Source organism: Molossus molossus, unplaced genomic scaffold (genome assembly GCF_014108415.1).
Source record: "Molossus molossus isolate mMolMol1 unplaced genomic scaffold, mMolMol1.p scaffold_m16_p_7, whole genome shotgun sequence".
Classification (NCBI taxonomy): domain Eukaryota; kingdom Metazoa; phylum Chordata; class Mammalia; order Chiroptera; family Molossidae; genus Molossus; species Molossus molossus.
The window spans coordinates 95,310,190-95,331,312 of record NW_023425401.1 but is presented as its reverse complement, the minus strand read 5'-3'; the positions used below and the strand labels follow the sequence as shown (position 1 = coordinate 95,331,312).

The 21,123-nt window shown below is 55.5% G+C and overlaps 1 protein-coding gene across 2 annotated transcripts in view; it reads left to right on the top strand.

Moving 5' to 3' along the window:
- The window catches only part of PLXNA4 (plexin A4), a 405,427-nt gene that overhangs the window by 41,732 nt on the left and 342,572 nt on the right, over positions 1-21,123 (top strand). For both annotated transcript variants that reach the window (XM_036247334.1, XM_036247333.1), the window contains exon 2: positions 9,316-10,580. In XM_036247334.1, the coding sequence (XP_036103227.1) occupies positions 9,396-10,580 (1,185 nt within the window). In that variant the 5' untranslated portion in view covers positions 9,316-9,395. The remainder of the gene's footprint in view (positions 1-9,315; positions 10,581-21,123) is intronic.

Below are 21,123 nucleotides of genomic sequence, written 5' to 3'. Positions count from 1 at the left end.
GGGGGGAGGAGAGAGAGAGAAACATCAATGTGAGAGAGACACATGACTGGCTGCCACCCACTTGACCCCAACCAAGACCAGGGACAAACTGCGACCGAGGTATGTGCCCTTAGTGGAAACTGAACCTGGGTCTCTCTGGTCCACGGGCCGACGCTCTAACCACTGAGCCAGACCGGCCAGGGCATAGTTTGTTTCTTATCTGGTGTGGATGTCCCTGGTTGATGGGTGGCCCTTCCACCTTGATGCTCCACTAAGCCATCGGGCCTCAGAACTGTCTTCACCCAGGAGGTGAAAGGATCTTAGAGGGGGCGCACCTGCCTTCCTGCCTGTTTGGCTGGAAGAGTCTCTGTGACGCTCTCTCACTACACACGTGGTCACACCTCGATACCACGTGGAAATGTAGACCGTAGCTGGTGGCCTCTTTTTACTGACAGCTTCACACCCACACTGCACGGGCGGAGAAGCACACATCTCTGATGGACAGGGAGCTTCCTGTCCTCGGCCTCACCTGTGAGAGATGAAGCTGCCTATAGTGCAGCACCGGAGGGAAGACTAAGGGAAATGATGAGGTTCCTGGTTTCTAGTGGGGGGCTGGGAGGTGGAGCTCGCCTCAGGGGGCACAGCTGGAGGGTCCTCGAGGAGACCTCAGCCACTGGAGGGCAGGGGCACTCTTTCTGCTTTGGGGTGTCTGTGCCATTTGCACCCAGCTCAGAAATCTGCCGAATGAATGAATGCAGGCTGACTTGTAGCAACTGTCTTCTGCATTGTCTAAGTTTTCCTCGCTGCAAGTTCGCCTTGAGGCCCAGCTCCTCAGAAGGTCTGCATTGATTTCCTGTGCTGAGTTGGGAGCTGTTTTTCAGTCTAATTTGTGGATACAAGGTGACTTGTTATGAAATTCCGGCTGGTGGACCGACCGGTTGCTGTCATTGTAAATCATCTATGAAAGATGTAGTTTCCCTGATACATTTGAAGTTATGCTTTAAAAGGACAAAATTGGGTATTTTAAGTGCTTACAAGGCTTGGGTTAGAGCAGGGTAAAACCAGCATTGGAGTTTGGTCCCTGTTTGAGCTAGGTGGCCCAGAACCAAGATTTTCTTTGTACTTCAGCTAGGTGATCTCAGCTGCCATCTCGTGTACTCTGCTGTGGAGTAGTCATTCATTCATTCACTCACTCACTTGCTCGCTCGCTCACTCACTCACTCACTCACTGTTCATTCATTTATGTATTACTCATGTGTTCCCAAACATTTATTATATACCTCCTATGTGTCAGGCTCTGATTCAGGATTGGAGAGAATAGTAGTCAAAAATATATAATTTCTGACCTCCAGAAGCTTACATTTTTAGAGAGGGGACAGCATTAATGTGAAAATACAATAGTGCATGAGAAATGTGAGACTCTGGTGGGCCCTGGCTCCTGCACTAACACATAGTAGGGCCATCTTAGACCAGTGCCAGGGTCAGAGTCCTCATCTGAGGAATGAGTCCCTAGGTGAGGGGGGCAGGGGGTGAGTCACCTGTGCAGAAGACGCAGAGGCACGCACAGGTGGAGAGCATGCCGAGAACCAGCCAGCACGCCCTCAAGGCAGATTCTGGGAAGACGGGAACATTGTGTTTGATTACGAAAGACAGTACACAGACCCAAAGCTCACCTGGAATGAAGCCTCACGGTTGGCAAAATGCTGATTTACCTCTGTGAGCAATGGGACATGGAGATCTCTCTGCACGCTTACTTCATCCTATGAAACAACAATCTATTAGAGAGGGTGTGGTGAGAGACACTGCTCTTTTGGCTAGAAGGCTAGATTTTTATGGGTTAGGATTCTTTCATTAACAAGTGCCAGAAAGCTGAATCCACATGGGCTTATGCAACGGGGGAAAAGTTGGCTCGAGTAGCTGGAAAGTATAAGCACAGAGCTGGCTTCCATGCACATGATCTAGACATCTCTGTGATGTCACTGGGACTGGGACCCAGCACGCTCCGTCCTCTGGCTCGGCTCTGCTCTCCTCGGTGTGTTGGCTTCATTCTCTTCAGGCTCCCGTCCCCGCCTCCCACCCCCGTGGCTACAGGATGGTGCCTGCATTTCTTAGGCCCTCACTCCTCTAAGGCTACAGCCAATGGAAGAGCTGGAGCTTTGCCCTCAGCACTCACAGCCAAAGTCGAATTGCCTCACAGAGACTGATTCTTCCGGGGTCTATCCCTGACCCATTCACTGTGACTGCCCGAGCCCTGCTCTGTGCTGATCGGTGTGGGCCCCGGTCATGTGTACACCCTTGAGTAAAAGGTGGCATTAATAAGAGCTTTTGGGCTAAGAGAGGGTTAAGGGGTGGATCCCCAGAGGATAAATATATGGTAGCAAAAAGCAATAGATGTCCACTATTTCTAACAGTGTCTTTTAAATTATTTTTGTTATCATAACTGTATTAGTCAGGGTGCTCCAGAGAAACAGAAATCTCACACACACACACACACACACACACATACACACACACACACACAGGTTTTTTAAGGAATTGGGCCATATAATTATGGAGGCTCCAAGTCCAAAATCTGCAGGGTGGGCCCGTGGACTGGAGGTTCAGAGGAGAGCTCGTGTTGCACATCAAGGCCCGAGGCTGTCTGCTGGCAGGATCCCCTCTTCTCAGGGGGGCCAGTCTTTTGTTCTGTTCAGTCTTCAACTGATTGGATGGCCACGCCCATCGTAGGGGGAGTCTGCTTCCCTCAGTGTCCACCAACTCAACTGTGACTCTCATTCAAAAACATTCCTGCAGAGGCACCCAGAATGATGCTTGACCAAATATCTGGGCACCAGGGCTTAGCCCAGTTGACACATAAAATTAACCACCACAGCGACCAACAGAAAGAAATACATTTATATCACACTCAATATGCACATACGTGTGTCTGACACAAGTCCTACTTAACTGTGCCCATCCTAAAGGGGACACGCTCTTCTCTTTCTCTCGTGTTTTATTTCATGAAAAAAGCACGTGTGACCCACTCAGTTGGTTCTGGACTTGTGACGGGTTGTAGAGACGGTTTTTTGACATATCGTCTTAGAGTATGTCTTCCAAGTGTTCTGTTATTCCATCGCAAATGTCCCAAGGAGTAGCACTCTCTCCAGAGGTCAGAGAAGACACTGTGGGCCACTGACGGAGACCTGGAGAGTTTTCCAAGTCCCAGCATGATTGCAGGTGACCTCAACCAGGACTCGTGCCTGCTCATGCCTCAGTTTCCTTATCTGTAAGGAGGTGCACCTACGAATACCTCTTCAACCTACACCTGTGGTGAACAATAAAATCAGAACGAGGTAATGTATACGAAAACACCTTGTAAACGCCAAAGTAATTTTGTGAGGTAATTGCTGTTTTAAAATACCCTATCATAACTTTCTTCTCTACCACTCGGGAATCTGAGAGGATGGTGCTATTTCACACATATTAGTTTGAGCTCTTCAAAACTTGCCCCATAAAACAAGGACAGCCCAATGTCTTTAATCAAAATGATGATCAGCCTCTAAAAACGAGCCCCGTCTTTCCTGAGATTATTCTGAGTTAAAATCTGATGGCAAAGACGGGAAGATTGCACGGTGCTTGGGTTTGAGGCAGAGCCATTGGGGTCTGCTGCTTCTGGCCCCTCCCGGCTCTCCCTGGTTCACTGGGCCCTTTGGGGCAATCTGGAGACGACTCGGTCACGTTACTTGTCTTTAAGAACCAGCGTGGGGCTGGGTGCTGCCTCTAATACGTTGTTTTGAAACCAGCCAATTGGTGACCCGAGAGAGAAATGGTAGGTAGGGCTGAGGGTTTCCAGCTGTGTCACCACTTACGAGACTGATGTCCCGAAGGGAAACCACGGCGGAAGCCCCGACTCGGCCGGCATGGAGCGGCCTCGGCAGCCTGGGGGGCAGGGGCTGCAGCTGGGGCCGGAGGGCTGCTCACAGGCTGGGTCACCTCTGCGGTTCCCGGTGGTGTCTCCGGTGAGGCAGGCTGGAGCCCATCTCTCTGCCTGTCCCCTTCTCTTCCATTTCTGTTATTTGTTTTCTAATCAGTGCCTTTTGTGGGGTATGGAATGAGAGGCTGGTTATTCCCATCACAAGTCGTTGTTTTCTGTGGGTCGCCCACCCTCTCCAGGCTCAGTAACGTCAGCATCCTCCGAGGAGAGTGATACATGTTTGAGATGCGTAACCGGGTCTCATTTCAGTGCCTCATAGAAGATGGAGAATGAGCCCTGGCACCTTTCTGCTCAGAAAATCCATAACTGCAGGCTTCCTCATCTCGCTTCTCGCAAACCGAGGACTGTTGATTGGCTCGTGGGTCTGTGAGTGTGTAGGGCAAGGAGGGGCGTGGCCGGGGGTGCCCTCCCGGGCTGGGTGTCTGACCCCGACCCGCACCTGCTCCAGATCTGGGCTGAGGGTCACCAGCCTGCCAGAATCTGGCTATTGGCAGCAATGTCCTGAGAGCGGTGTTAGCCCAGGCGGCACCCGAAGGCCAGGCAGCAGATGCTGAAGTGGGTTCAGGTGAAGTCGGCAGAGGCCGCGGGGGTGGAAAGGGTGCTGGACCGGAAGTGCAGACACCTGGGCTGTCCCACCTCCACCTCGAGCTCACTGCGGGACTCCCGCAGGTCGTTGACTTCTCTGGATCGCACCTTTCTTGCCTCTAAAATCAGGGACTGGGGATCATCCAACTGTATTATCTCTTTCAGGTAAAAAACTTCTACATTTTTCTCGGACCCTTGGGTTTGCACAGGCAACTCAAGATGAACCGTCCTGACTTCTCAGCACTAACTGAGACAGGATCATTAGGCACCACGGCGCTATCCTAATCCTAATCCGTTTAATCCTACTGCAATCTCATCAACAACAATGATCATTTATTCAGCACGTGTGCCAGGTGCTTTCCAGCCATTAGTGCTTTTAGAGGTAAATAGCCATGTCCACCTGGTGGGTGTCACCTGCCAGGTTATGCCCTGTAGGTACCAGGGGTTTGCTTTCACCTACAGAGCTGTCAGGGAGGTACTGCTGGGTGAAGTCCCGGATTTCGGTGTTGGGGACCCGGATGGATGAAAACAGGCTTCGACGTACTCTAAGGGCTGGGCTCAGGAACTGCATGTTGCTAGGAAGCGTTCAGGTTTCGCAGTGATACACACCTGAGTTTCAATTCCAGCTCTGTCACTTATTAGCCACATACCTTTGCGGAGCTAAAGTTTCCTCACCTGAGAAGCAGGGAAAACAGTTTTGAGCCCAGTGAACAGTTGTCATGCTAGATTAGGTGAGGTAATCCGTGTGCCTTTATCTGCACGGGGCCCGGCGCACAGTAAGTGGTGCACAGGTAAGGATATTCTTCCCTGCCTCCAGCCTCTCTTTCTGCCCATCAGAAAAGAACCCTTGATCAGCCCTGGCCGGTTTGGCTCAGTGGTTAGAGTGTCGACCTGCGGCCCAGAGAGACCTGGGTTTGGTTCCCGCTAAGGGCACGTACCAAAAAAAAAAGATCGTCCACTGTGTGCCAGGCGTGGTCCGGGGCTCTGAACACACTAGTGAGCCAGGCGAGCCCTCCCTGCTCTCATGGAGCCGATGCTCTCAGCTCCAGCCTCTCCTGCAGAGACGAAATGGGGAGACATGGGGCCCTTCTGGGGGCCCTTCTCTTTCCTGTAAGTTTCTTTCCTCGATACCATGATCTCAGTGTCAGCCTTGCCCGGACGCCCTGGCAAACTTGTGGCTCTTTCCAGCCCTGTTTCTAACTCTCAGGAATCGTGTTCCCCAGACAGACCCTTCCTGCTGCACATCCTGTTGGATATGCCCAGGATTTTGCTATGCTGGCCCCTCCCCAAGGGGGCCTTTCCCTTCCAGCTCTGCATGTCCTCTCCAAGTTCCTGGCTCAGCCCAAACGCCATCCTCTCCCCACACCTCGCAGCCTTCTCCGTGCTCCCTCACCCCCAGCTGGAAGTCACTCGCTTCATGCGGACCGCGGAAGCACTCTGCGGTCTGTCGCGTAGCTTTCCCCGTCTGGGTGATCTCAGTTCCTGGGGTGTGCGCCCGCTCCAGCCTCGGCCGTCCTTGGAGTCCACGGTGTCGAGCACGTTTCTGTGTGCCCGGAGCAGACGTTTTCCACGTGGGCAGAATGAATGCAGGCCCTCCACACGCAGGTCCGCTGTCAGTCGTGGGGTACGCCGCCTGCCGAGTCTTCCTCTGACGCTTGAGGAGACCTGGGTTTTCATCGGGTTTGAGCTACCACGTCAAGTCTGCTTTCTTCTTTCTTCTCCTGGTTTCCATCTAACTTCATGCTCTTCCTTTGTTGAGGGGTTTTCTGTTGCTCAATAGTTACCTCTTCCTCTCGCCTCGTTTTTGACATGTTTGCGTGCGAACGAGAGAAATTCCACAGAGCTGAGGCAACTAAGTCGCGGGCCACTCCTGCGCGATTTCTCCGCAACAGTAAGAAAGAGGAAGCCCTCTGGTGTCTCCTGCAGAAAGCATCTCCGTAGGAATGAGAGACCATGAGGACGGGCGGCGGCTTTGTTCCCTGGGGAGTTATTTATGTATCTTCCCCTGCCCACTCCTTAAAGCATTTGTTCACTCCCTGTAGTGGAAACCGTTCGGAGGACACCCCACTAGGGGCGGCAGCCACAGTTCACCTCATTAAAAGGACACTGGGGCTCAGAGCCGGGCAGTGTTTCAGGGGACCTGGCTGCTGCTACAGTGAGAAGGGTTTTTGCTCTGGGCTCATACTCTGTCCATCCAGAGGGGCTGGGGAGGGACAAAGGGGAAGCTTCCCCCGCAGGAGGTGCAGACGCAGGGGCCAGGTGGCGATGGACAGCGGCTGTTTGAACGATTCTGCTGTGGATAAACGGTAACCAGGGTACAGCCCCACGTGCCTGGCTGACCTGCGATGGTTTGGTAGTTAAGACAGAACCTGCCGGGGACGGGTACAGCGGGGCGAATCTACCCCACCACCTCAGCTGTGCATGCACGTCTCTTCCCCAGCCGCCGAGTGGGGGAGCAGAGCAGCGCACTCGGGGGCCTGCGCCGCAGGGCCCTGGGAGCAACAGTCCGTGCCATCCCACAGTCGCACTGAGGGTCGTACGGAGCTCTTGGCCAAAGTGTGGCTTCCTAAGGGGCAGAGCAGCATTTAGGGTGGAAATGGCGAGGCCCTGTTTCCTCCTCCAGGACAAAATCGGGGTGTGCAGGAGGTGGTTCTTGGAACCTGGAGACAGAGCGGCGGGGTGGAGAGGCCTGACTAGGGCGCTGCGTGTGGCCTGTGCACAAGGGTCACAGCTGGTGCATGCAGCCCCCCTGCGTCTCCTGTCCTCTCCTCCTCCATCCGGCCTTCTGCTGACGCTCCTCCCTGGCCGCACCTACCCAGGCCCAAGGGCAAGGAGCCCGCAGGTGCACCTGTGTCTAGGTCAGCCTCCTGGGTGCAGAGTAGGGTGTAGAGAGGATCTGGAGGGGCATGTGGAAGATCCCACACTGAGAGTTTGTTAAGTTGAAGTTTAAGATTCAGATCAGTCTCTGGAATGTGCTGGACAGCTACTGGCACAATGAGGTATTTGGTGCAGGTTCGGCGCTCACCACTGAGCCACCCCAGCTGGGTCACAGGCAGGTACCTGGTGCAGGGTCACCGCTCACCACTGAGCACCCACTGGGCCACAAGCAGGTACCTGGTGCAGGGTCACCGCTCAACCACTGAGCCACCCCAGCTGGGCCACAGGCAGGTACCTGGTGCAGGGTCACCGCTCAACCACTGAGCCACCCCAGCTGGGCCACAGGCAGGTACCTGGTGCAGGGTCACCGCTCAACCAGAGCCACCCCAGCTGGGCCACAGGCAGGTACCTGGTGCAGGGTCACCGCTCAACCACTGAGCACCCCAGCTGGGCCACAGGCAGGTACCTGGTGCAGGGTCACCGCTCAACCACTGCGCCACCCCAGCTGGGCCACAGGCAGGTACCTGGTGCAGGGTCACCGCTCAACCACTGAGCCACCCCAGCTGGGCCACAGGCAGGTACCTGGTGCAGGGTCACCGCTCAACCAGAGCCACCCCAGCTGGGCCACAGGCAGGTACCTGGTGCAGGGTCACCGCTCAACCACTGAGCACCCCAGCTGGGCCACAGGCAGGTACCTGGTGCAGGGTCACCGCTCAACCACTGAGCCACCCCAGCCAGGCCACAAGCAGGTACCTGGTGCAGGGTCACCGCTCAACCACTGAGCCACCCCAGCCGGGCCACAGGCAGGTACCTGGTGCAGGGTCACCGCTCAACCACTGAGCACCCCAGCTGGGCCACAGGCAGGTACCTGGTGCAGGGTCACCGCTCAACCAGAGCCACCCCAGCTGGGCCACAGGCAGGTACCTGGTGCAGGGTCACCGCTCAACCACTGAGCACCCCAGCCGGGCCACAGGCAGGTACCTGGTGCAGGGTCACCGCTCAACCACTGAGCCACCCCAGCCGGGCCACAAGCAGGTACCTGGTGCAGGGTCACCGCTCAACCACTGAGCACCCCAGCCGGGCCACAGGCAGGTACCTGGTGCAGGGTCACCGCTCAACCACTGAGCGCCCCAGCCGGGCCACAGGCAGGTACCTGGTGCAGGGTCACTGCTCAACCACTGAGCCACCCCAGCCGGGCCACAGGCTGGTACCTGGTGCAGGGTCACCACTCAACCACTGAGCCACCCCAGCCGGGCCACAGGCAGGTACCTGGTGCAGGGTCACCGCTCAACCACTGAGCCACCCCAGCTGGGCCACAGGCAGGTACCTGGTGCAGGGTCACCGCTCAACCACTGAGCCACCCCAGCCAGGCCACAGGCAGGTACCTGGAGCAGGGTCACCGCTCACCACTGAGCCACCCCAGCCGGGCCACAGGCAGGTACCTGGTGCAGGGTCACCGCTCACCACTGAGCCACCCCAGCCGGGCCACAGGCAGGTACCTGGTGCAGGGTCACCGCTCAACCACTGAGCCACCCCAGCCGGGCCACAGGCAGGTACCTGGTGCAGGGTCACCGCTCAACCACTGAGCACCCCAGCCGGGCCACAGGCAGGCGCTTGGCAGTCAGTGGCTGTGCTTCATAATCAGCGTCACTATTATTCGTACTATCATCACTACCATTTTTACAATTATTGTTACTGAAATGCCCTTCTGTGGCTATTGCCACCAGCTCTGGCTGTCCCACAAAGCATGGCAACCATGTCCCTTGGCCTGTAGCTTCCCTCAGTACAGTTCTCTGTTTCGGCATGAGCAGAATACTTAGAGGATCCCCCAGGGAAGCTGTGGGGTGAAGCTAAGCTGCTGTGATGGTCACCCAGCAACACCTCTTTCCTTTCCTCCACAGGGACCCTCCGCCGCTGAGTCCTGGCCCTCCTAGGAGGACGCTTTGCCAGTGCTGCTGTGCCCCGGGGACCCGCGTCTGAGATGAAAGCCATGCCCTGGAACTGGACTTGCCTGCTGTCCCATCTCCTGATGGTAGGGATGGGCTCCTCCACGCTGCTCCCCCGGCAGCCACCCCCACCGTCCCAGAAGCGGCCTTTTGTCACCTTTCGCGGGGAGCCAGCCGAGGGCTTCAACCACCTGGTGGTGGACAAGAGGACAGGGCACATTTACCTGGGTGCTGTCAACCGCATCTACAAGCTCTCTAGTGACCTGAAGGTCTTGGTGACCCACCAGACAGGGCCGGATGAGGACAACCCCAACTGTTACCCACCCCGCATCGTCCAGACGTGCAATGAGCCCCTGGCCACCACCAACAACGTCAACAAGATGCTCCTGATCGACTACAAGGAGAACAGGCTGATTGCCTGCGGGAGCCTGTACCAAGGCATCTGCAAGCTCCTGAGGCTGGAGGACCTCTTCAAGCTGGGGGAGCCTTTCCACAAGAAGGAGCACTACTTGTCGGGGGTCAATGAGAGCGGCTCTGTCTTCGGGGTGATTGTCTCCTACAGCAACCTGGATGACAAGCTGTTCATCGCCACAGCGGTGGACGGGAAGCCAGAGTACTTCCCCACCATCTCCAGCCGGAAGCTGACTAAGAACTCGGAAGCCGATGGCATGTTCGCTTATGTCTTCCACGACGAGTTTGTGGCCTCGATGATTAAGATCCCTTCGGACACCTTCACCGTCATCCCCGACTTCGATATCTACTATGTCTATGGCTTCAGCAGTGGCAATTTTGTCTACTTTTTGACGCTTCAGCCTGAGATGGTGTCTCCCCCGGGCTCCACCACAAAGGAGCAGGTTTATACATCCAAGCTCGTGAGGCTCTGCCAGGAGGACTCCGCCTTCAACTCCTACGTGGAGGTGCCCATTGGCTGCGAGCGCAGTGGGGTGGAGTACCGCTTGCTGCAGGCTGCCTACCTGTCCAAAGCGGGGGCCGTGCTCGCCCAGACCCTTGGAGTCCGTCCAGAGGACGACCTCCTCTTCACCGTCTTCTCCAAGGGCCAGAAGCGGAAAATGAAATCCCTGGATGAGTCGGCCCTGTGCATCTTCATCTTGAAGCAGATCAATGATCGCATTAAGGAGCGGCTTCAGTCCTGCTACCGGGGCGAGGGCACGCTGGACCTGGCCTGGCTCAAGGTGAAGGACATCCCCTGCAGCAGCGCGGTGAGTCAAGGGAGGGCCTCGGGCTGGGACGACGCGGTGTGGAGGGGGGACCCTAGCCTGTGGCCTCCGGGGGCTGTGAATCACCCATGTCATCTTGCAGACGGGACAAGCATATTCCGTCTCTGGGTCTCACTGGACTCAGATCACCACCAGCTCAAACGTGCTGTGACTCTGCGACTGAGCTTATAAGAGTCAGAGCTGGAGCTAAAACGTCGATTTTCTATCAGGGCACTTTTCTCTGTTCCGTACTGGCTTACCGGTTATAGGAGGGCACGCTAGATAGGCAGGGATCGTGTTACTTGGTCACATGCTCCAGGCGTGGTTGAAGGCCAGTCAGCATGTGCTGGAGAACAAGACATGTACCCGGGTGCCTTCTTACCAACCGTGCCTGTGAATCACTTTCCTGGGAGCTTAGCCTAAGAGCATTGCTGGGAGTGATGGAGTCGGTCATTCATTCTGCATCTGGGATGGGTAGGGAATTTCAGGGGAGCTGTTTTCCGCCCCTCGTATATCTTTAGGACATGAAACGGTGAATGCTGAAGAAGTAGGGCAAGAGTCCAGCCAACGCAAAGGGGAGAGTGGGATTGCTCAGAAAGCTGCATTTATTCAGCACCTTCCGTGGGCGCAGCTCCGCAGAAGAGACTCGCCACGGAGTCAGGAGGCAGCCACGGAGGAGCTCAGAGGGGCAGACGTGCCGAAGGGAGCTGGAAGAAGGGCAGAAGGCGGGGTTGGTTCGGAAGCCATCCCAGGGCACCTGGTGGCACAGCCTCATGCCCTGGAACCCAGCACGGACAGCGTCTGCCTTTCTGTGGCTTGACTTCTGTTCCCCTTAAATCATCCAAACTTCTCTAAATCATTCTTCAACGGACGTGGGAGGCTCCACGCTTGGCGTCCCCCACGCCCTGTGTCACTCTCCTCCCCCCTTTTCTTTTCATTGTCCAGTTAAAAAGCTATGAGCCTAGTTGGAGAAAAATCTGTCCTGTAATCTCAACGAGGAAAGGAAACCACCCGTCAGGTCGAAGTGCGCATGTGCATGGATGTGGTTCCCGACGTCTGGTCCAGTGGTGGTGGGATTCCGGGTTAGGAAATGTATTTGGGTTGAGTTAAAAAGTGTAAACGCCCCTTCATAAAGTATGAACACTTGCCAAGCTGATTTCAGAGGGCACTGGTCGCCCAGAATATTTCTCCAGCCACTGCGATTTGGGGTAGGGGTAGAGGAGAGGGAGGAGAAAGGGGGTCTCCGCAACATTTGGTCTTTGATGCCCTGACATTTAGGCTCAAACTGCTTTCTAGTGGCAAGTTTTCTAGGTACCTGGACCATCCCTCCTCGGAGGCCCTGAAAAGCCAGGGGACCCCTAGACTCATAGGAAATGGGAGAGGGATTGTGGGCCATGGGAGGCAGCAACAACTGAGTCATTGCCAGGCCAGAGAATCAAGGGGACTCGACTGTGTCTGCTGAGCTCTGGCTGGAGACATATCCTTTGGAACCTTTGGTTTGGGACAGTAGCTGACCCACTCAGGAGAGTCTTACACAGGTTTATGAACTTGGGGGGCCACTGACTGCTCCTAAATGAAGGCAACGAATTGTCGACAGTCCAGATGCTGTGCTGTGTATAGGTGAGTTACACACTCAAACCGAGTCCCCAGGAGATGCATTAGAAAGTTGGCCTGGGGACAGACTTAGAGACCCTCTAGTCTAAACTTTCATTCCAAGGCCCAGCCAAGTGCATGAATTGTCCAAGCTCATACATCTCGTGGGTGAATGGCAGACACAGCCTTGAGGATAATCCCTCTTCCTCTCTTATCACCACATTTGCACACACCCATCTGGATGCATATGTACACACACACGTGCACATACGTAACAAATACCCTCATGAGCATGCATACATACACCCTCCGTTAGAAAATGGCAAGTCTATGCTCTGTACTTACTAAACAACTAGTTCTTTTGAGGTCAGCGGGGTAGGCTATTTTTCCTGTAGATCCTCTTCTGTAGAGAACTTGCTCAAACCCTGTGTTTTGGGGAGTAAAATCAGCCCCAGGGATCAGCCTGGCTGCCCATGGGCAGGAGTTTGCCCCGACCTTTCTCCCTGCCACAATACAGCAAGTCACGTCCATCATGGCCGTCCGCAGAGCTGCAGGTCCCAACACTGCGTGATGGCCTTGGACAGAGCAGAGGGAAACAGCTTTGCAAGACCGCCTAATGCCAGGGCGGGAGTCATGGAGCCAGATAACAGGCTTTTGATTTTTCTCTGGGCTTTAATTAGCCCTTTCAAGTCAGAGGCGAGTTCAGGGCTGGGAGCAGAGGGGAGGAAACTGCACACAGGGCTGGGCTGTCCCCAGCCAGTCTGCGAGGCCACACCAGCTCTTACCGCGCGGCGCCCGTGTCCTTTGATGCGGCCGATCCTCAGGCTCCTTCGCTCTGGAGCTCTCGGCCGCGGTCCATCTGCCGAGCTCGGCTCAGACCACGCGTTTCACACGCCATGAGCCAGGCCAGGCTCGGAGCGTCCCCTCGAGGAGTGCTCGTCGGCACACTGTTGGCAAACGGAGCGTTTCCGCCACCATTTCCCAGGGCTGTCAGGTTCCTTCGCTTCCCCTTCCTGCCTCGAGGCAGGGACGGACGAGAGGAACTCTCGAGCTGTTTGTCTCTGAGTCCGAGATTCCCGGGAGGCCTGCGCAGTCGAGCCCAGTCTCCAGTGGCCTCTGTCCCTGGCGTGGCAACAGTAGGAAAACGGCCCCCGAAGTTGACTTAGGACTTGAGGCTGCAGGCGAGGGGTCTCCTGTGGGTTTTATCATAGTCGCAACTCAAAGAGCGTGCAGAGGGGTCTGAGCAGTGGTTCATTTCTACCACGCTCCCGCTGTTCAAGCTCCCCGAGCTAGAAGGGGCACCCTGTGGCACCCTTCGGCTTTCTGGCCCCTCCCATTTCCCGGGACCCACCTTCCTTCCCCAAATTTCAGAGCAGGGAGCAATGTAAATCCTGGGGCACCTGAATCCCGCACTGGGCCCCCTCTGCCCCTTTGGCTATATTCAGGGAGGATGGGTTGGGGTGAAGAGAGAATATCTGTGTGACTTGGCCTGCCACGCCGTGGGGCATCCCTGGAGCTGCGTGGTGGGCCACAGTCTGGTGAGCAGGCGGGGGAGAAGCCATAGACTGTGAGGCCGGAACCTTGGTGTGCGGGCCCCAGAGACGTCCCTGCTTTGCTGCAGGTGAATGGGGGAAGGCTGGCTGAGCCCACATCCGAGAGAAGGGCCAGGGGCCAGGGGTGGCCTCCTCATGGGACTGTCACTGTGAATGTCATGTTGCCAAAGCGCACCCCTGAGTGGACGTTGGGTGTAGAGGCTGGAGAAACAGCCCCGTTTCCTGGTGCTTGTGGGGATGGAGCGGCTTCTGCTTTGCCCCTGGGCCATGCTTTTCCTGAGTTCTGGAGTTTTAGCCTGAATGGAAAGAGGTATTTAAGAACAAACAGGGTAGCATCTGACAACTGCTCCAAGGGTCTCAGGAGGGCATGGGCAGAAGGAGGGTCCTAGCAGCATCAGCCAGGGGGTCCGGTTTGTCTTAGGATTCGAGACTAAACACGGACCTGAGGCCTTTTGCTGATGATCACCCAGGTGAGTGGATGATGATGCAATTTATTTGTTTCTGCTGCTCCGTACTGGGATGGGCTCTACCTCGGGTCCCTTTAAGGCTGCCACGTGGGCTCCTGAAACCTTCTGTCTACAGAGCATGTGACAATTGGGGTGAGGAGCCCACACACAGCCCGTAGCTTCTGTCCTGTGCCAGGGCTCTGTGCAGGAGCCTCGACACCCCGACCCAGAGTTGGCAGCCAGGCTGGAGAGCGTGCTGTTGTTTTCTACATGGGCCAAGTGGCCTGGCATCCCAGGGTCCCCCAGGCATGGCTGTCTGTTCCTCCTCAACCTTCCTTCAGCCTTCTGGGTGACCTCACAGAAAACTAGCCCTTCTGTCTCTGCGTGTACCAATGACTGGACGAATGGAGAAAACATTTATTAGGACTCTGGCAATGTGCTCATACCTGGTGGATGCCAAGAATCATGAAATAACATCGGTCTCCAGAAGCCTAAGGGTCCAGGGGTGAGATGCACCCAGGCATCACGGTCTGTGTGATGGGAGCAATGACAGTGGTCTCGGAAGTGACCATCACTCACTCCACTCAAGTCCTCCCTGAGGTTGGAACTGACTGACCAGTGGACAGAGGAGTCAGGCGCCATCTGCTTTGCTGCAGATAAGCTGGATGATGCCGCAATCAGCTTCTTAATCTTCCCCTCAAGCCTTGAACTTAGAGTGACCTTCCAACAGAAAATGTAGGTCCTTGGGGACCGAAACTCTCGTCCAGAATCTCCCCCGCCCCTGTCAAGCCCATCAGTGGGCGCAGAGCGCAGCAGCTCCTGAGCAGCCTGGTAGCCCCGCTGCAGGAGTGTTTATGCTGCTCGACTGTTCACAGAGGGGTTCATCACCCCCTTTCTTCTCTCAACAGCACTGCGGGATAATAGAAAGGGCAGCCCCCCTCTTCAGTTGAGGAAGTGGAGGAACAGAGGAGTCAAGTACTTCCCTCGAGGTCATGTAATCGGTAGATTAGAACCTACCATCCATCCTGATTCTCAGCCGCTGCGCTTCCCGCTGGTGAGCTAGCGGCGGCCGAGGGTGGGACAGTTCACGGTCCGGGTCCCGCAGGACAGTCACAGTCCTGGGCACTAGGGCACTGAGTGCCCGTGGGACTCCCCAGACACTGCAAGAACCAGCAGAGCCCTTCGCTTTCTGACACTGAGAGCCACTGGGAGACCAAGCGCCTCTCTGGCCTTGGCGTTTGCCTGCCACCCAGCCCGTCCCGCCAGGGGCACAGGGGCACAACGGCTCAGCTCTTCATGTTTCCCACACGCTCCAGGCCACGCCCGACGAGGAGTGGTGAGGGAGCACCCCATTCACGGTGCTGTTCCTTTGACTCTTGTATTCATTGTTTCTCAGGCACAGCAGCCCTGGGGGGAGGGTCATCCTTCTGGACCCAGGCTGGCCCCCCATCCCAGCCTCGACGGTCGCTCAGACTCGCCTGGCGCCGGGGATCTGGAACTCCACGAGCGTGAGCATCCGGAATGGCCAGGCGGTCACCCCAGGCTCCGGGTGCTGGTCTGCCAGTCTGCTTGGGGTGTTTTCTTTTCCCTGTCGGCAGGAAGGGCAGCTCTGAGTAGATGGGGTGTATCCTGTTGTTGATGGTGCTGGGCGAGTTTCCCTTTCTGCTCAACCACAGTCCTCTCACAGACCAGGAACTCCCCAGCTTGCTGCCCAGCCCTCTCCCATCTCCACTGCATTAGCCACACACACACACATACACACAGGCACACATGTGCACACACAGGCACACATACATGCACATTAGCCACATACACACACAGGCACACAGGCATGCACACACATATGTGCACACACGCAGACATGTGTGCGCACACAGACACGTGTACACACAGAGACACACATATGTGCACACATGTGCACACACATGTGCACACAAACACGGGCACACACAGGCACACATGCGCGCACACACAGGTACACACAGGCACACACGCACACACACCGGCACACACATGCACACAGAGGCACACACACAAGCACACACATGTACACGCACATGAACACACACAGGCACACACACAGGCACACACACAGGCACACTAAGCACACATGTCCTAGTCCACTCTCAGGTCCCAGTGAGAGCACACATCACCGAGCCCCTTTCACGTTGGCCCACGCACTCACCCCTCATGACCTGCTATTCCTGTCTCCTGACTTCTGGTTTAGCATTTGGGGGGCTGCCATAGCACAACCTGAAACTTCATAGAATCAAGTCTTCCTCCTCTCCCCTCTAGATGGCTCTGTCCTAGGTATTCAGGTGGTAAGCCCACTCACCTCCCTCTTTGGCCAGCCAGGTTCGCAGTGAAAGTCTCAACCCCGTAAGTATAGGTGATGTTTCGGGGCACAGGATGGTGGCCACACCCTGGGTGGTGTTCTGGGACTAATGAGAGGAAGGGGCTTGAGGTTGATCTTCAAAGCGGGGCATGTCCTCCCAGGATGTTACCCTGGAGCCCGTTGGGACAGCAGGGTGAGTGTGAGGACCCTGGAATCACACACGCAGAACTTTAACACAGGCAGCGGCCAAAAGGCATCAGTTAGGGTTTACTGAGTGTGGGAGCAGGATGTGGGGCCAGGCAGTGCTGTGTCCTGATGCTGAGACATCTACTTCCTGAACCCTGGCAGGGAAGCGTGCACACCCAGGAACACTTGTGTGTGCACACGCACGCTCTCTGTTCTGGATGCTGATGTACTTCTCACGGTGTCCGTGTCCCCCTCCTTTCCGCCTGCCTGCTGTGCTTCACGGTCTCCTCACACACTCTGAACACCATCGTCTCTTTCTGTGACGCGTTCTCGCTCTTGGCCCCCCATTGCCGAAGCAGCTAATACAGTGAGTTCTATCCCACGTGCACACACACACGTGCACACACGCCATACGTGTGCGACAGCTCTCCCCACGTGGGCAGCCAAGCCTCTCCGTCAGTCAGCACAGACCCAGCGATCCAGAATGGCCCCTTGGGCCTTCCCTTCAGTTCCAGTGACCCGCACGGGGGGCGTCTTGGCCTGGATCCTGGTCTGAGAGTCTGGATCTTCGCGTCTGAGCCAGTCCCAGGTCCTGAGATGTCACTGGGCTGGTGAGCAGCTTCCCGTTTCCTTTGAATCGTACATTTCATCTTCGGGAAGGAGACCATAAAATACCACCACTTTAATAGAGTGTGCCAAGACTCCTAAGGAAAGAGATACACAGACATTCATGATGATAGACACACAGCACCTTATATTTGTAGGACACTTGAACACCTTCGTAGCACCGGTATATTCTCCGTTGGTTATAATAAGCACATCGTGGGGGTAGAAAGAGACTTAATGACATTGCTGTGATTTCGTACTTACATTTTTCCTCTACCGGTATCTGATTTAGAGAGATTGGCCTCACCCGGGTGTTGTGTTTAGTGTCCCCTTTCCATCCGGCATGTGTGACGAATGCTGAGCTAAGGAGAGGACACATTTCGGGCCACACGGTCCCCGCTGGGACCCCCAGCGTCCCTTCATTTTGCAAGGCAGAGGGGAACGGCTACCCGGGGGCTCAGGGCGCTTGCTTCTTTTCATTAACAAAGTTAGTGGAGAGGAAAACAAAAAAAGACACCTAGGGGAGTTCTCTTTTCGGACTCTCCATTTACATTCCCCCCGAGAGGAAGGGTCCCGCACGCTGTCCGCGTAGATGAAGCGGGTTCCGCGGGCGAGAGGAAAGGCCACATCTTTCCCTGGTCTCGGTGTCACTGCTGTGTCTCTGTCAGTGTTCCAAAATATAATGGGATTTGTTCGGCTGATTTATCCCGCATGCAGGCAACGTTATCCAGGCTCACACACGGGCCGAGGAGCAAGAGAGGAAGACACATGGCAACGGCAGTGGGGCTAATAAAATTTATTCCCTCTAACAAGGGAATGACCTACCCCATAATTCAGCCTGGCGAGCGGGGCCGGTGCTTCCCAGGGCCCGCCAGAAAACACAGACTTAATCATCATGGCATGCCCCACTCCAGTTACAGCTGTGGTGGCGGCGGGGCTGTCTGCAGCAGGCTGGGAGGGGCCTGAGGACGTGGGGTTGATGGGCTGCGTGGGATTTCTTTGCCCTTGACTGGTGGCCACGGGAGACCACGGAAGCGAAGGTGCAAAGGGAGAAGGGCAGCACCCAAGTGGGTTTTACTTGGTACCATTCCCAGGGCCTTGAAGCCTTCCCTGGTAGTTCCCATGGGTCCAGGTTTGGCCACTGGACTAGTTCCAGCTTGGCGGCCGCCTGCAGAACTGGGCGAGTGGAGCTGGGTCCCGGCTTTCTTGCGTGGCTGGCCTACAGCACTGGGGAAGGCGGCTTGGCTCTCTGCTTGTCCGAGAGGGGGATGAGGCTCTAAGCAACTGAGCTGAGGCGGGGGAGAAGGTGGCGGGGTCGACCCCAGGATCCCGAGTTGGAGCTGCTTGTTGACCGCTGTGCTCAGCAGCTCCTAGGACGGGTGCATCCCCACAGCGTGCTGTTGGTTACACACAGGCCTGCAGAGAGTGCGCTTGGTTAACGCCCCTCTCCTGGGAAACAGCGTACATGAGTGGCATCCGTTTCCTCCTGGATGGCTAGTTTGCTATTGTGATGGATGAAAGACCACTTAGATATCTGGTGGGATTGGGCCACAGTTTCAAAACACAGAGAAATACCAAAATGAGTATGCAAATAAGTATTGCTTTTAGCAAATCACTTTCATTGTTCATTGGGTAGTTAAGCATCCCTTCAGTGGCTGATTGCCTCACACACACACACACACACACACGAAGCTCCTAAAACACCATGGCCTTCTACGTGTAGGTATAGGCCATTTTTGAGATGCTTAGAAACAGGGCAGTTGGTTTTTGGGAACATTGGTGTAATTTGTTGGCTTGTTTTTCCATCCCTGAGATACTTTTCATGAAGCCCCTCAAAAATATGTTTGTCTAACGAGGCTACTGGGGCTGCGCTTTGCCGACTTCCCCTCTCTTTCTCTGTGCACATTTATTTCCCACAGTCTCATTGAAAACGACACAGTGAAGAATCCTTCTGAGATGTGTCAGTAACGCAGTGGGTGAGGCCTCATGCCCATGCCCATGTCCGTGTCCGTGCCCACAGCCGGGTGCAGGGCTGATCTTCACCTGCCCCTGGACCCCTGGATCTCAAGAGACTTTACTCTGTGGGGCAGCAGGGACCACAGGCAGACCTTTGGGGACGGTTGGGACTCATCAAAGGGAAAGGGAAGTCCAGGCAGAGCAGTAAAGCTGTTAGGGGCCTGTATAGTTTGATCTTGTCTTTCTTTGCTGTAGAAACTATCACTCAAACACATGGAACTGTTTTATGGAGTAAGAGGCTTTCTGATGCGAGTAAACCGAGGCCCCCAGAGCCTTCTTCCTAAGATGTGTCTGCCCCCCGAGGCCTCTCTCTGCTTACCTCTTCCCCCAGAGGGTCACCCGTGGGCACCAGACCTTGGTGCAGTTATGAGCGCCTAGAGGTCAGCAGTAGTCATATTTGAGGTATGACCTCAACAAGTGGGTGATCATTACCCTCCTGTACTGCAGAGCTTTACAGCTGAGCCTGTGGTAGACACGAGCTACCACTACCGCTCATGTGATCGGTGTGTCCATGTAGAGGGGAATCCCACATGTGTAATCCATGGATCCCCGTCTCCAGCGGAGTTCTGCTGTGGTCCGCTCCGGGGTGCGTGCTCGTGCGTGCGTGCGTGTGCGTGTGTGTGTGCGTGTGTGTGCGCGCGTGTGTGCGTGCGTGCGTGCGTGCGCGTGTGTGCGTGGTGTAATTAATGAATGGGAAGACACTGAAGGCTGCTGAGCGCGAAGAATATGGAGACTTTCTCTTTCCCACATCAGCGGGCACCTTAAGGACTTTCCTTCTTTTCTCCTCACTGGTATTTCTTTTCGGAGCTTCAGCTCTCGCGTTCCTTTGGGACAAATAGCCCAGGAGAGGAGGAAGGAAGCCCAGCTCTCAGGCTTGCCCAGGGGCCTCCTCAGCATGGGAGAGTTCGCTTTCTCCCGGGGTCACAGACGGTCAGAACGCCACCCCGGACGGCAGGAAAAGAAGTGGAGGCCGGGATCCTCTCTGAGCAGTCTCCGGTTCTGATAGGTTCCCTGAGGTTGGAACAGGTTTCTTTGGGGTCACCCTCTTGCAACCCCAGTGGAATCCCCTTTGTAAGACCCGTGTTCTCCCTCTGGACTGGGAGTTTGGGGTTCTGGTACCTGTTTGCTCATAACTTGATAGGTCACGGGCTGGTGGGGGGACAGTTCACTCTCTAGCCTCAGTTTCCTCTTCTGTAAATGGGCTGCTGGATTCTAAGATCCGGAGTCATTTTCCTTCTCCAAAATAACACGCATGTGAAAGAGTGGCCATGTCCTGTGCTGGACAGAGGACTCAGGTGTGTCCCCGGAGCCCTGCTGCTTCCCCAGGCAGTGGGAGGTTGTGCCCTCTGCACCCCAGCACGGGGTCCATTCCTGAAGCAGGGCATGCATGGCCTTGGCTGAGCATGGCCCACGTCTGTCTCCCCGACCAGGGAAGGGCAGAAACTGACAGAGTTCATTTCTATATTGTTGGATCTTCACTTGCTGCTTGGTATTAGCAGTTCCTTCCAATCATTTGTAAGCATATTAATGAGTGAGGAGGAACTACAGTTAATGGTGTTGACTTCATTTAGTGCCTCAGTTTTCCCTAATAGAAACAGGAGTTCCAATAGCACAATAGATCAAAACTTCGATGGAAGAGGCCTCACCGAAAGCCCCACAGTGGGTGAGCTTGGGCCAATCTCTGCTGCTTTCTTCCCCTGTCAAGTGATCTGGCTTCCCAGCTTTGGGGGTAGGCATGAGGGTGCGCAGGACTCCTATGCGTGGGACTGGATGCTACTTTCGCATTCAGGGAGGGCAGGAATCCGACTTGC